We start from the raw sequence: 12488 nt of genomic DNA on the forward strand, positions 1-12488 counted from the left end.
CCATTTCAGGGACGAGGGGGGTTGAGAGTTCGGAGAAGGAATTGGGTCAACATAGCCGACAGAACCGCTCTCCGATAGTGTATTTATATTAGAAACGCTGATCATTCTTTCTTTATTTCTTTTAAACCAAACTGATCGAGTATTTATCCGATGCTTGTTGTTATTTGGCTCGTGTGGATGGTCTTTTTCAGCGCGGGCCCGGGCTGAGGCGTGACGTCAGTGGTCGGGTTTCGGTTCTAACAACTGCTAGCTGTTCAGCGAGCCTAGTGGAAATACAACCAGGTAGGGGGTCAACGGTCGGACTCAAAAGAACTGCCAGAAGCGCCTAGAGAATGGCTCCAAAATAACTATTATCTGAACGACCGTGTCGGTCAGTGTGGGATACTGTGTAGTTACACGAGGGAACGATGTGCGAAAACATAAATCAGCCAAGCTTTATTTATATAGCTAGCACATTTCGTATGCTAGGATGCAATGCCATGTGCTTTGCACTAAAAGTGCACGGATAAAAAGTACGTAACGATTAAAGACAAGAACAGCATAGGCAAAATGAATAATGAAATAAAATGCTAAGGCTTAATAAGTTACTGAATGTGCAAAAATATAACAGAATGGCATGAATTAAACCGTGTCCTAGAATGAAGCGGGTGAAAGGAGATGAGGAGCAACACAACAGCTCCAGCAGTAGGAGTCCACCAGAGGCTCGGAAGAAGGTGCGGAAGCAGCTGAAGGAAGAGCCGGAGGAAGATGTGCCCAGTGAGTGTGATTGCAGCTGGTCACGGCTACCTCAGGAAATACTGCTCCACATCTTCCAGTACCTTCCGTTGCTGGATAGGGCATTCGCCTCACAGGTTTGCCGAGGTTGGAACCAGGCCTTTCACATGCCAGAGTTGTGGAGGTGCTTTGAATTTGAACTTAACCAGCCAGCTAGCTCCTACCTTAAGGCCACACATCCCGACCTCATCAAGCAGATCATAAAGAGGCACTCCAACCATTTGCAGTATGTCAGTTTCAAGGTGAGAAGGAAAATGAAGTTACACTTAAAAAAAAGGTATAACATTAAGTGTACATCACATATTGTGTTTCTAAGAAGGTTGAATCAGTTCATCTGGATACAACGTTTATTGACAAGATACATTTCATCACTCAACTAAGTGACGTCTTCAGTCTAAACTGCCCGCAGGTATCCCCACCCCTTATAAACAATACAGTACGGTTTATAAGGGGTGGGGATACCGGCAGTCAGTTTGGGCTGAAGATGTCACTTGATGAAACGTATCTGTCAATAAATGTTGTATCCAGATGAACTGATTCAACCATCTTTGATTTTCTTACCTGGATTACTGAGCATGCATCAAGACATGCTATGTTTCTGTTTGAAACTTTCATTTGGCTAGCACAGTGTGGTTTTAGAGTCACAGCTGTGTTCTTGTGATGCTCATGTTGTTGAACCTGCTTTGTGTGTTTGTTGTCTCCAGGTGGACAGCAGTACAGAGTCTGCTGAAGCTGCCTGTGATATTCTTTCTCAGTTGGTGAATTGTTCACTTAAGACCCTGGGGCTCATATCTACTGCGCGGCCCAGTTTCATGGAACTACCAAAGGTATACTTAGCGTGAAACACAGGCACTGGGTTGTTACACTGTCTTGTTCTTCAGATATACCAGAAAACTGAACTGGTACTCTGTGTATTTATGGTGTACTTTTTCCATACCAGCACAAGTGTTGGCTGTAAATTCCAATGAGCTGTGACAGGGCACATAATTTATTGGTTGATAGGGTGGATTTTATTGGATAAATGGAAGGTTTTAATTTCCTTTGAGAATGGAATTCAAATTGTTGACACTTACTTAGTTCAGTGTCCACTCCTGTATGAATTCCAAGACTGCTGTTATTTTTTCTAGAGATATTTTCCTTTGCTGTCTTGATAATCCAAGACTCTTTAGATGTCTGAATCATTATTGATTCAGACCTTAAGACCTGGTGAGGTGTGACCAATAAATGGTAGGACCACAGTCTTTTAAAGCTAAAACCCGATATTATTTTTATTTTGGTTTTATTGATATCAGTGATTTGTATGGGTAGTAACAGTAGTAATAATAAGCATACCAACATATGGTCCTGTGTGTCACCTGAGCTGCCAATCTTTCCTGACTTTCCACTAATGGCATCAAAAACCACCTGCTGACACTGCTTGCTTCAAGGGTGTAAGCCATTACTGCAAGACACTCTTTTCAGGTCTGCAAAATGTAACATATTGTTGGAAACAAAGTACGAATCAAATGTTCACTAAACAATCCTTTCCTTTTGGTTTTCTTAAGGAAACACTGACTCTTAAGTTGATGTTATTAGAAGTAGAATGGGAGAGACCAGAAATGAACAAGTCAGACTTTTTCTCTTTTTTTTTTTTGACAAGACCACTGTTGTTAATAAGCGACAAATAAAATTGTACTGGTGCTGTCCTTTTGGAATCTGATACAGTCGCCTTTGAGATTATAAATTGGATTGTTATAAAAATACAGTGGAATGCAGTTCTCAGAACTCATGTTACCGTGAATCGTTTACCTTGGGCGATGAAGGTGTGAGCAGGCCTGTAAGCCTCTGTTCACCATTTTTCATATGTGTTTGTAACTCATATCCTATACTCTATGGTTTTTGTTTACATTCTTCATGTGACTGTGTGGTTGATTGCAGTTTTTTTTTTTTTTTGCTTCCACAGTCCCACTTCATCTCAGCGCTGACTGTGGTGTTTGTCAACTCAAAATCTCTGTCCTCACTCAAGATCGATGACACCCCAGTGGATGACCCGTCTCTGAAGGTTCTGGTGGCCAATAACAGCGACACACTCAAGTTGCTCAAAATGAGCAGCTGCCCTCACGTCTCCCCAGCAGGTACAGTAGTAGTTGGAGCCCTGAATTTTTCCTTAAGATGTTCCACTGCTACCGACTAGAGGAGGCAGCTTCTTATTTTTAGTTGGTAGTTGGGCAGAATTCCAATTTAATTTGCTATTGCCAAAATTTCAAGCCATGCCAAAATTGTATTCTAACTCTGTCTTTCATTTTAGTTTTCAAGCCACAAGGGTGCCAGTGTTTCCATTTGATGGCTTGTATCAGGCCTATAATTTTCTTGTTAGCTAAAATGAAATGGCCTTGTTTCATCTGGCAGACAGGCCAGAGTGCAAACATCACACAGTATTCATGTACACTACCGTTCAAAAGTTTGGGATCACCCAAACAATTTTGTGTTTTCCATGAAAAGTCACACTTATTCACCACCATATGTTGTGAAATGAATAGAAAATAGAGTCAAGACATTGACAAGGTTAGCAATAATGATTTGTATTTGAAATAAGATTTTTTTTACATCAAACTTTGCTTTCGTCAAAGAATCCTCCATTTGCAGCAATTACAGCATTGCAGACCTTTGGCATTCTAGCTGTTAATTTGTTGAGGTAATCTGGAGAAATTGCACCCCACGCTTCCAGAAGCAGCTCCCACAAGTTGGATTGGTTGGATGGGCACTTCTTGCGTACCATACGGTCAAGCTGCTCCCACAACAGCTCAATGGGGTTCAGATCTGGTGACTGCGCTGGCCACTCCATTACCGATAGAATACCAGCTGCCTGCTTCTGCTCTAAATAGTTCTTGCACAATTTGGAGGTGTGTTTAGGGTCATTGTCCTGTTGTAGGATGAAATTGGCTCCAATCAAGCGCTGTCCACTGGGTATGGCATGGCGTTGCAAAATGGAGTGATAGCCTTCCTTATTCAGAATCCCTTTTACCCTGTACAAATCTCCCACCTTACCAGCACCAAAGCAACCCCAGACCATCACATTACCTCCACCATGCTTAACAGATGGCGTCAGGCATTCTTCCAGCATCTTTTCATTTGTTCTGCGTCTCACAAACGTTCTTCTTTGTGATCCAAACACCTCAAACTTGGATTCATCCGTCCACAACACTTTTTTCCAGTCTTCCTCTGTCCAATGTCTGTGTTCTTTTGCCCATCTTAATCTTTTTCTTTTATTGGTCAGTCTCAGATATGGCTTTTTCTTTGCCACTCTGCCCTGAAGCCCAGAATCCCGCAGCCGCCTCTTCACTGTAGATGTTGACACTGGTGTTTTGCCGGTACTATTTAATGAAGATGCCAGTTGGGGACCTGTGAGGCGTCTGTTTCTCAAACTAGAGACTCTAATGTACTTATCTTCTTGCTCAGTTGTGCAACGCGGCCTCCCACTTCTTTTTCTACTCTGGTTAGAGCCTGTTTGTGCTGTCCTCTGAAGGGAGTAGTACACACCGGTGTAGGAAATCTTCAATTTCTTAGCAATTTCTCGCATGGAATAGCCTTCATTTCTAAGAACAAGAATAGACTGTCGAGTTTCAGATGAAAGTTCTCTTTTTCTGGCCATTTTGAGCGTTTAATTGACCCCACAAATGTGATGCTCCAGAAACTCAATCTGCTCAAAGGAAGGTCAGTTTTGTAGCTTCTGTAACGAGCTAAACTGTTTTCAGATGTGTGAACATGATTGCACAAGGGTTTTCTAATCATCAATTAGCCTTCTGAGCCAATGAGCAAACACATTGTACCATTAGAACACTGGAGTGATAGTTGCTTGAAATTGGCCTCTATACACCTATGTAGATATTGCACCAAAAACCAGACATTTGCAGCTAGAATAGTCATTTACCACATTAGCAATGTATAGAGTGTATTTCTTTAAAGTTAAGACTAGTTTAAAGTTATCTTCATTGAAAAGTACAGTGCTTTTCCTTCAAAAATATGGACATTTCAAGGTGATCCCAAACTTTTGAACGGTAGTGTATAAATTCTAAGAAGTTCTGTGTATGCTTCTAAACATACATTTCCTGGAACCAGTTTTAATTGCCAATTCTGGTATTGGTTGTTTATTAGACTGACACAGGCACTCATCTGGCAGACATAATGATCCCTTTTTTGCAGAAGCTATATACCCCCCCCCCACCCATCCTCTGTTACTGGCTGTCTATGTTGTGAGAAATTCTCAATGCTACATAGTATCTTTTAAAAATGTGAGTTTGATTAGTTGAGACCAGAGTACACCAGCGCCAAACGATGCATGTCTACAAGGATGCCCATCCATCCATCCATTCATTATCTGAACCGCTTATCCTGCTCTCAGGGTAGCGGGGATGCTGGAGCCTATTCCAGCAGTCATTGGGCGGCAGGCGGGGATACACCCTAGACAGGCTGCCAGGCCATCACAGGGCCGACACACACACACACACACACACACACACACATTCATACCCAGGGGCAGTTTAGTATGGCCAGTTCACCTGGCTTACATGTCTTTGGACTGTGGAAGTAAACCGGAGCCCCCGGAGAAACCCACGCAGATGCTCCTATTCGAAATAGAACTCCCACACTAGTAGAATGTAGTCTCATCTTCAGAACACTGTTAATACCCAGCATCAACTACACTCATGTTTTCCCATTGCAGAGCTAAATACAGTGTTTGTCATTTTTGACATGCATCTGCTAACAGTTCCTGTTTGTGCTACAGACTGCGCATGATGTGAGTCATAAGACTCAGTGTTCTGTTTTCTGCATGGATGTGTCTTTGGCTTTGGATCGACAAGTAAATCCTTCCTGTGTTTGCAGGGATCCTGTGTGTGGCGGACCAGTGTCACGGGCTGAGAGAGCTGGCTCTAAACTATCACCTCCTGAGTGACGAGCTCCTGCTTGCCCTCTCCTCAGAGAAGCATGTTCACTTGGAACACCTGCGCATCGATGTGGTGAGCGAGAACCCTGGCCAGCACTTCCACACCATCAAGAAGAGCAGCTGGGATGCCATGGTGCGCCACTCACCCAAGTTCAACCTGGTCATGTACTTCTTTCTCTATGAGGATGAGTTTGGACCCTTTTTCTGCGAGGAGATCCCCGTCACACATCTCTACTTCGGCCGTTCAGTCAGCAAGGATGTCCTGGGTCGCGTGGGTCTACACTGCCCCCGTCTGGTTGAACTAGTGGTGTGTGCGAACGGCCTGCGCCCTCTGGATGAGGAGCTGATCCGCATTGCCAAACACTGCACCCAGTTGTCGGCCATTGGCCTGGGTGAGTGTGAGGTGTCCTGCAGCGCCTTCGTGGAGTTCGTCAAGATGTGTGGCCGTAGGCTGTCCCAGCTGTCTATCATGGAGGAAGTGCTGATCCCTGATCACAAATACTCCCTGGATGAGATTCACTGGGAAGTGTCCAAACACCTGGGCCGGGTCTGGTTCCCAGACATGATGCCCACCTGGTAAAGCAAAGCCACTGATGCAGAGTTGAGTGACCTAAAATTTGTGTTATGAAATGTTGATGGCCACCATGTTTGCACTGAAAAGTTTTTGACTACCTTATAGCAGAATGGTGCCAACATGGAGGGCGGAGCTTGCTTAACTCTGTGCAGAGCAGAGCCCATTTGGGGTTTTGGTGTTGTGATTAAACATGGAAGGATGATGCCCTTTAGTTTTAAAATGACCCAGCTGACAGCTCCATTACATTGTTAGGAGACACAAACAGCAGAGAGTGCTCTGCGTCTTAACCGTGGAATGCTTAACCCTCCTCCTTTTTGTCAGGGAACAGTTATACTGGCTCCTTCACACATTGGACAGTCATCACTACACAGACTGTGGCAGGTGGGAAAAAATTGAATTGAAAAAACAAAACAATGTTTTTATAACTTTGTAAATTAAGTTGGGTGGACTTTGTAGTCTGGGTATGACAATCTGTATTACAAGCAGTGTCAGTTTCTGTTTGTATGTACGTTTATAAATATATTGAGTTTTTCCTAACATTGTTGAGAAATTTGGGGAAAGATTAAGTGCAGAATTCCATGGTGTGACTCTTTCACCTGGCCCATTTCAATCCAGTCTGAGACAATGGCTGCAGCTCTGCATTCTCTGAATGTGCTGTTCTAGGTGCTATCTGCTATTCAGCAGTGTGAATCACAACAACAAGGCAAGGCAAATTCAAATAGAAAGGAAGCAAATAAACACTAAGATTGCTGATATCAGACATGGAAATGCCCCCAGTAGATTTGGTTTGCTGTTTGTTCTAATGGCTGCTTAGTAATCGGAGGACTGCGAGTGCGAGTCCGGTCTTTGGGGGCGTCAAATGACAACTGAAACAACTCAGCCAGCTCGGCTGCTGCTGTTGTTTTTTTGTTTTTTTTCAAATGCAGAAAGTGAGTCATTTACTTTGTTTCATTAAGTACCATTCAGCAGCTCCTGCTGATGTTTACTTATGTGATGCTTCAGGAAAGCAGAATTATTACACATAGCACCTTGTTAAAGGCAGTCAGATGGCGTGTATATAGTACGTGACAGGAAATGTTAAGTAAGGTATAATTGTAGGGGACTGAGTGAGTTGTTTGAGGAATGGTTGGGTCCTGCTACTGACCCAAACACATTAATACAAATCTGCAACGTTAGCAGTGACAGCCTTCGTTATTTTCCTTCGGCCAAACTTATTCGTTCATTTGAAGTGAACTAAATGATGACAAAACTCGGTTTCAGGCCTTGTTTGTTGAAACTGCTCAGAGTCAGACGGAGGAGAAATGGAAAGTGTGTACATAAGTCCGAATACATGTGAAGGGAAAGTGGACTGAGTTTGTTGATTCCATTTGAATTCTTCTTTTATTCAAGTTATAACAAAAAAGATTTTTTTTTCTATATCAGGGCACAAATTGGCTTTGATTCTTAAATTCCTGAATGTTATTGAGTTTTACTGAGCACCTTACATGAATACCAAATGATATATTCAGGAGAAATTTTTACTTCTGCAAGGGGAGTTTAATGCCTAGATGGAGCAAAGGGTAGATTTCTTTCTTTAAACTTGTTTTTTTACCCCCCCTCTTATTATTTGGACTCAGATTTGAGTGAAGATAAATGATGCTGCACTTGGGGTTTGGTACTTCTGATACCCAGGTCAGCAAATGGAAATGGATAAAATGAAGCAATAGTGGATGAGAAAATTAAATAGATTTGTTAAATGATATGTAAATACAGATACTACATTGCGCACATAGGACACAGATGTCAGGATGTGGGGGTAGATGGTGAGAAGTCTGACCATCGTGGTCTGACTGGTGATTTTATTTTATTTTTTTTCCATTTAACAACTGATGGAAAGTGAGAAGTCTCTAATACACTCTGGGAATGCAAAATTGACCTTTTTGTCTCTCAGGTGTCGAAGTGTGAATTAATATTTGAACTTTATAGTTTTTATTTTTGTCTTCTGCTACTTGCCGGTTCGACTCTGAACCATGACTCTCTGGTGTAAATTTCCACCCTCCTTTCAGCCCGGGTTTGCTTTGCATCTCGCGATCACATCACAGATGTGGAAGTATCATTTATCACACACTCTCATTACGAATAATTAATCTCGTTCTCATCTAGACATCCACTCGTTTCAGTGAGAGATTTGCCAAGTCAGATGAGTGAAACAAACTTTTCCTTTAAGAAGGAAGTCAAATGCATGTGTATATAAAACGCTGTGTGTTTGAATATATGAATAGAAATGTACTTATTTCTTTATGGCACCCTCTGTAAGGGTTCTCAGTTTCACTAACCAATGGCTTATGTCTTTTCTATACCAGAGTGCGAGTTATCCTTTGCTAGGTGGATCTCTTTTTCGTACCCTAGTCACTAGAGATGTATAGCCATGTAATTTATTGATATATGAATTCTTCTTTTGTAATTGTTGGATTTTCAGCGATGTATTCAGTGAGCAGTCGGTACAAACAGCAGCGAGAGGTTTCTGTTCTCATACTCCTGCCTCTGTCCATGTCTTTTAGCCGCATCTGTTAGAACCTACAGATAATCCAGATTTTTTTTTCTTATTTTCACAGGACATCCCTCTCATTTAGCAAAACAGTGGCCTAATGGTAAACTTTAACACAACAGATTTTAATCTCTTAAGAAGAACATAGTTTATTCATAGCAGTGGACACTTTTATCACCCAACAAGATAACCACACTTATTGTCGGCGCACAAATGCAATAGCAAAGGGTGTAGTTAACATATCTCCTGTCTGGATTTCTTTTCATAGTTAGTGCAATAGACTCAATTCAAATGTTGCCTCTCTAGTGTTTACTGTCTACGCGAGGTGGCATCTCAACCAGAGATTGGTTTTGTTGCATTTCCTTACACTTTGGCTTCATACTAGCTGACGGGAAACCAAGTGGGATGAGAAAACACATGCTTCACATCAATGGCAATTAAAAGGGAGAGGGGTCTTCCTTCCATCAGCAAGAGGCTTGTCAGTAGTTTTTTTTAAACATGACCCTTTATTCGTTCCACCTGATTCTCCTGCAGAAAGTAATTTAGGAGTGAACTACTGCTGACAATGCTGTCCTTTTAGTTTTGCTTCTGTATGGCCAACGCTTTGCCTACTTCGCTGTCGGTCACTTGTCTTGAAATGAAAACTCGGTTGCTTTAGACATGTGATCTTGGAATAAAAAATTGTGAATGTAATTTTTGAACCTGTGATTCCTTATTTCTGGGGACTACTCCACATTCCATTGACTTGAAAGGGAGAAAGCTAAGCAAAATATATTTCAATGATACTTCAAAAAAGATTTGACATTTTTGCTAAATTGTGTGTGTCTCCTACGTAGGTGGTGGGGGGAGGTGAGTGTTGTGAGTTCCATTCCAAATGAATGAGAGTCAGCAGGGCTGTTGTGTCACAAACAAACATACAACCTGGTTGAACCCGGTTTTACTATCTGTTGGTAAAGGTCTTCTACCAGCTTGTTCCGTCATACCTGCTTGTTAGACACAACTTCACTTCTTCAAACTCAACACTACCTGCCTTCTTCCTCATTTGGCTGCTATGAAGATGGAAAACAGTGCACCCCATCATTTTTCCTGGTAAAGTCCAACCATTCAAGAATACTACAAGGATGTTCAATTTGTACTTGTATGGATTAACTACACCAGCGACAGCATCAAAAAGATTTGAACGATAATCTTCAGGTTTATTCGGTACCATCCTCAACAATTCTTAAAGATTAACTTTTTTGAATTTGATTTTCCTATCGCATGAAATCAAATGTTTTTCACTGCAGTGTTTATGAAATTAGGAATAAAGCTTTTACGGCGCTTTTTAAACCTAAACCCGCTCAGACAAATGGTTTTTACAGACGTCCTCCTGAGAAATCAGGGATTTGGCCTGTAAAAGATAAAGAACTCAAACTGAGTTTTGAGTTTATAATTTACAGTATTTAGAAGATAAAGGATTCCTTTATTTAAGCTGTACAGACCAAGAGAGGCCATCATCTTGACCCCTGACTCAATGTGGCGTCACAGAACGCAGCGTCATGCTTTAGAATTGCATTTATTCAGTAAACAGTTTTTATGTAGGAAGGAAGACTCTCATGAAAAAGAACAGAGGTGAAGGAAAATTCTTCCCTGAAAAAAAAATTCATTAAGTGACTGATGCATTTAATGCACCGACGCCACGTTACACCTCGGGAGATATTGGAGTCTCTTGTCTTTGTGTCTCTCATCACTCATCAGGGTAAAGGCACTTCCTCATATGTGATTCGCACGTAGGGCGGTTTCATCGGCAGTTGCCAGTACTCAAAGTTGTAATAGAGATAGAAAATCTTGTCCAACACCACCTTTTTATAGGCCTCCAGCAAACTGATGGCGAAGTCCACATATGACTGGTGCGGTCTGAAGGTGTAGTAAAACTTCTGGATGTCTGCCGCCAGGTTCTTCATGGACGGCAGTCCAAATATGCTGCTGTCGTTCCCCAGGTTGGTGGGCTCTCCGCTGTACAGGTAGATCTTGGTGTAGTTGGTCTGAGATCGGCTGGAGAGTTTTGCCCCCAGCTCAGCTAATTTCCGGTATGTGCGATGGACAAACTGGGAGCAGTCGTAAGACTCGAACCACACGGTGGCATTCGGGCTTGGGTCTGAGACCACCGTCCACGTCTCGTAATAGATCCCCGTCTCATTGTCATCCTGCACCCACTGGGCCATGTCATTGAACTGGCCCCCTAGAGGGGGAAGAATAAAAATAATTAAACATTGGTTAAAAAAAAATGTCTTTAATGGGTCATTCAAACACAGAAATGGAGATGAGATTTGAATGTGGTGTCTTTGACATCTTTTCCTACAGATGAATCAGTATTTCATGCGTTGGTGTCAGGAAGGATGTGACCCGCATGCAGCAACACCACATGAAAAACTCCTGAAACCGTGAAATGGGTGAAAGGGATCCTTAGAGTGAACACACGTGTTTCTTAAGTGCCCCCCCCATGCAAAATGAAATGGGATTTCACACGTCAATCAAAACTAACCGGTGATTTCGCCAACTTTCTCCAAGGTGCCATTCTGTGACCAGTGTGCGTCGTCTATGCCCTCAAAAAAGCAGGCAGCTCCCTGGTTGCACCAGAAAGGTGCGCTGATCTGCGGCCGCAGGTGAGGGAAAGTACAATTGCCCAGCTGGAACAATTCATACCACTCCATGGTGTAGTTAACCCCGGTCTCCGAGCTGCTGAATCCAACAGCGTCATGCATGATATGCTGTGAACACGAGGAATAAAACAAAGTGTGTATGCGTCACTGAGACACATAGACAGATCAATATATAGATTGATAGCCAACAGTATTGCAGCACGTCTGTATATTTCCACTGATTTACTCACAAGTTTCCCCAGCAGGTCGCCATACTTAAACTCCCAGACTGGTGCTTGCAGTCGATAAACTGAAATAACATCAGTGTCCCTCAAGTAAGGAATGCGCCCATCTCTGTCACCGGTGGGGCAGAAGGGGTATACGGCCTCACAGTAAGAATCCACATCGGGCCGTCGATCAAAGCGTCTGTCCGTGAAATAAAATAAGACATCTCAACCTGAAGAGGTCGAGCTATGCAAACACCCAATATGCGTCGTTTTGTATAGCACGTAAGAGTTTCGAAGAGACAACTGTCCAAGCGTCGATGTCACATGACAAGAGAGCCGATGGGTGGAGGTAGGTCGTGCTTCTTACCTGTACGGAACGGGCCACTCTTGCCGTCCAAACACATCCCCAGCGCGAGCGACGACGAGGAACAGGGACACTTTCAAACAGAGAACAGCTTCTGTGTGTCTCATTTCGGAAAACTTCGCACGAAGTCTTCAAACGGAAGTCAAGAGGACGGTTTTGTTATTCCCTTCCGCAAACTGTGTGCGACGTGAGGATCACGTGGATTTGTACCCCGTGGAGAAATCACGTGACTTAAGAAGCCACGCTGCGCTCCGGTGAACGTATGTTTATATACATACATATTCTGGTATTCGGATGCTCTCGTATGGAAATAACTAAAGTGCAACCCAACGAAATAAATTTGGGCATCGTATCTCAAAACAATGAATAATAAATACGTTTTATAAGTAGAGTGACAAAATGTCTCAATAACCAAGTATTACATTTATTTTCTACTTTTTTTTTGAGAATGGGAGATAAGTTTAATCTTGATCTTTC

The 12488-nt window shown here is 42.5% G+C and overlaps 2 protein-coding genes across 2 annotated transcripts; one reads left to right on the top strand and one right to left on the bottom strand.

The window, feature by feature from the left end:
- fbxl3a (F-box and leucine-rich repeat protein 3a) lies at positions 1 to 9492 on the top strand. The gene is made up of 6 exons (XM_056289462.1): positions 1 to 79; positions 192 to 282; positions 638 to 1016; positions 1479 to 1601; positions 2717 to 2888; positions 5638 to 9492. The coding sequence occupies exons 3-6, from the start codon at positions 639 to 641 to the stop codon at positions 6276 to 6278; spliced, it is 1314 nt and encodes a 437-aa protein (XP_056145437.1). The 5' UTR covers positions 1 to 79; positions 192 to 282; position 638; the 3' UTR covers positions 6279 to 9492.
- A 134-nt stretch (positions 9493 to 9626) lies between these two features.
- On the bottom strand, positions 9627 to 12192 carry cln5 (CLN5 intracellular trafficking protein). Its single transcript, XM_056289463.1, has 4 exons — positions 12015 to 12192; positions 11672 to 11846; positions 11324 to 11549; positions 9627 to 11020 (listed from the first exon to the last, which is right to left on the bottom strand). The coding sequence occupies exons 1-4, from the start codon at positions 12116 to 12118 to the stop codon at positions 10533 to 10535; spliced, it is 993 nt and encodes a 330-aa protein (XP_056145438.1). The 5' UTR covers positions 12119 to 12192; the 3' UTR covers positions 9627 to 10532.
- Positions 12193 to 12488: the final 296 nt, after the last annotated feature.

Source organism: Lampris incognitus, chromosome 11 (genome assembly GCF_029633865.1).
Source record: "Lampris incognitus isolate fLamInc1 chromosome 11, fLamInc1.hap2, whole genome shotgun sequence".
Taxonomy (NCBI): domain Eukaryota; kingdom Metazoa; phylum Chordata; class Actinopteri; order Lampriformes; family Lampridae; genus Lampris; species Lampris incognitus.

Bases quoted from the DNA above. Each gene is read 5' to 3' on its own strand.
- cln5 (XM_056289463.1), bottom strand. From the start codon at position 12,118: ATGAGACACACAGAAGCTGTTCTCTGTTTGAAAGTGTCCCTGTTCCTC. The intron at 11,847-12,014 runs GTAAGAAGCACG...TTTCACGGACAG, and splicing joins GAGTGGCCCGTTCCGTACAG to ACGCTTTGATCGACGGCCCG. The intron at 11,550-11,671 runs GTGAGTAAATCA...TCGTGTTCACAG, and splicing joins GCGACCTGCTGGGGAAACTT to CATATCATGCATGACGCTGT.
- fbxl3a (XM_056289462.1), top strand. From the start codon at position 639: ATGAAGCGGGTGAAAGGAGATGAGGAGCAACACAACAGCTCCAGCAGT. The intron at 1,602-2,716 runs GTATACTTAGCG...TTGCTTCCACAG, and splicing joins GTTTCATGGAACTACCAAAG to TCCCACTTCATCTCAGCGCT. The intron at 2,889-5,637 runs GTACAGTAGTAG...CTGTGTTTGCAG, and splicing joins CCCTCACGTCTCCCCAGCAG to GGATCCTGTGTGTGGCGGAC.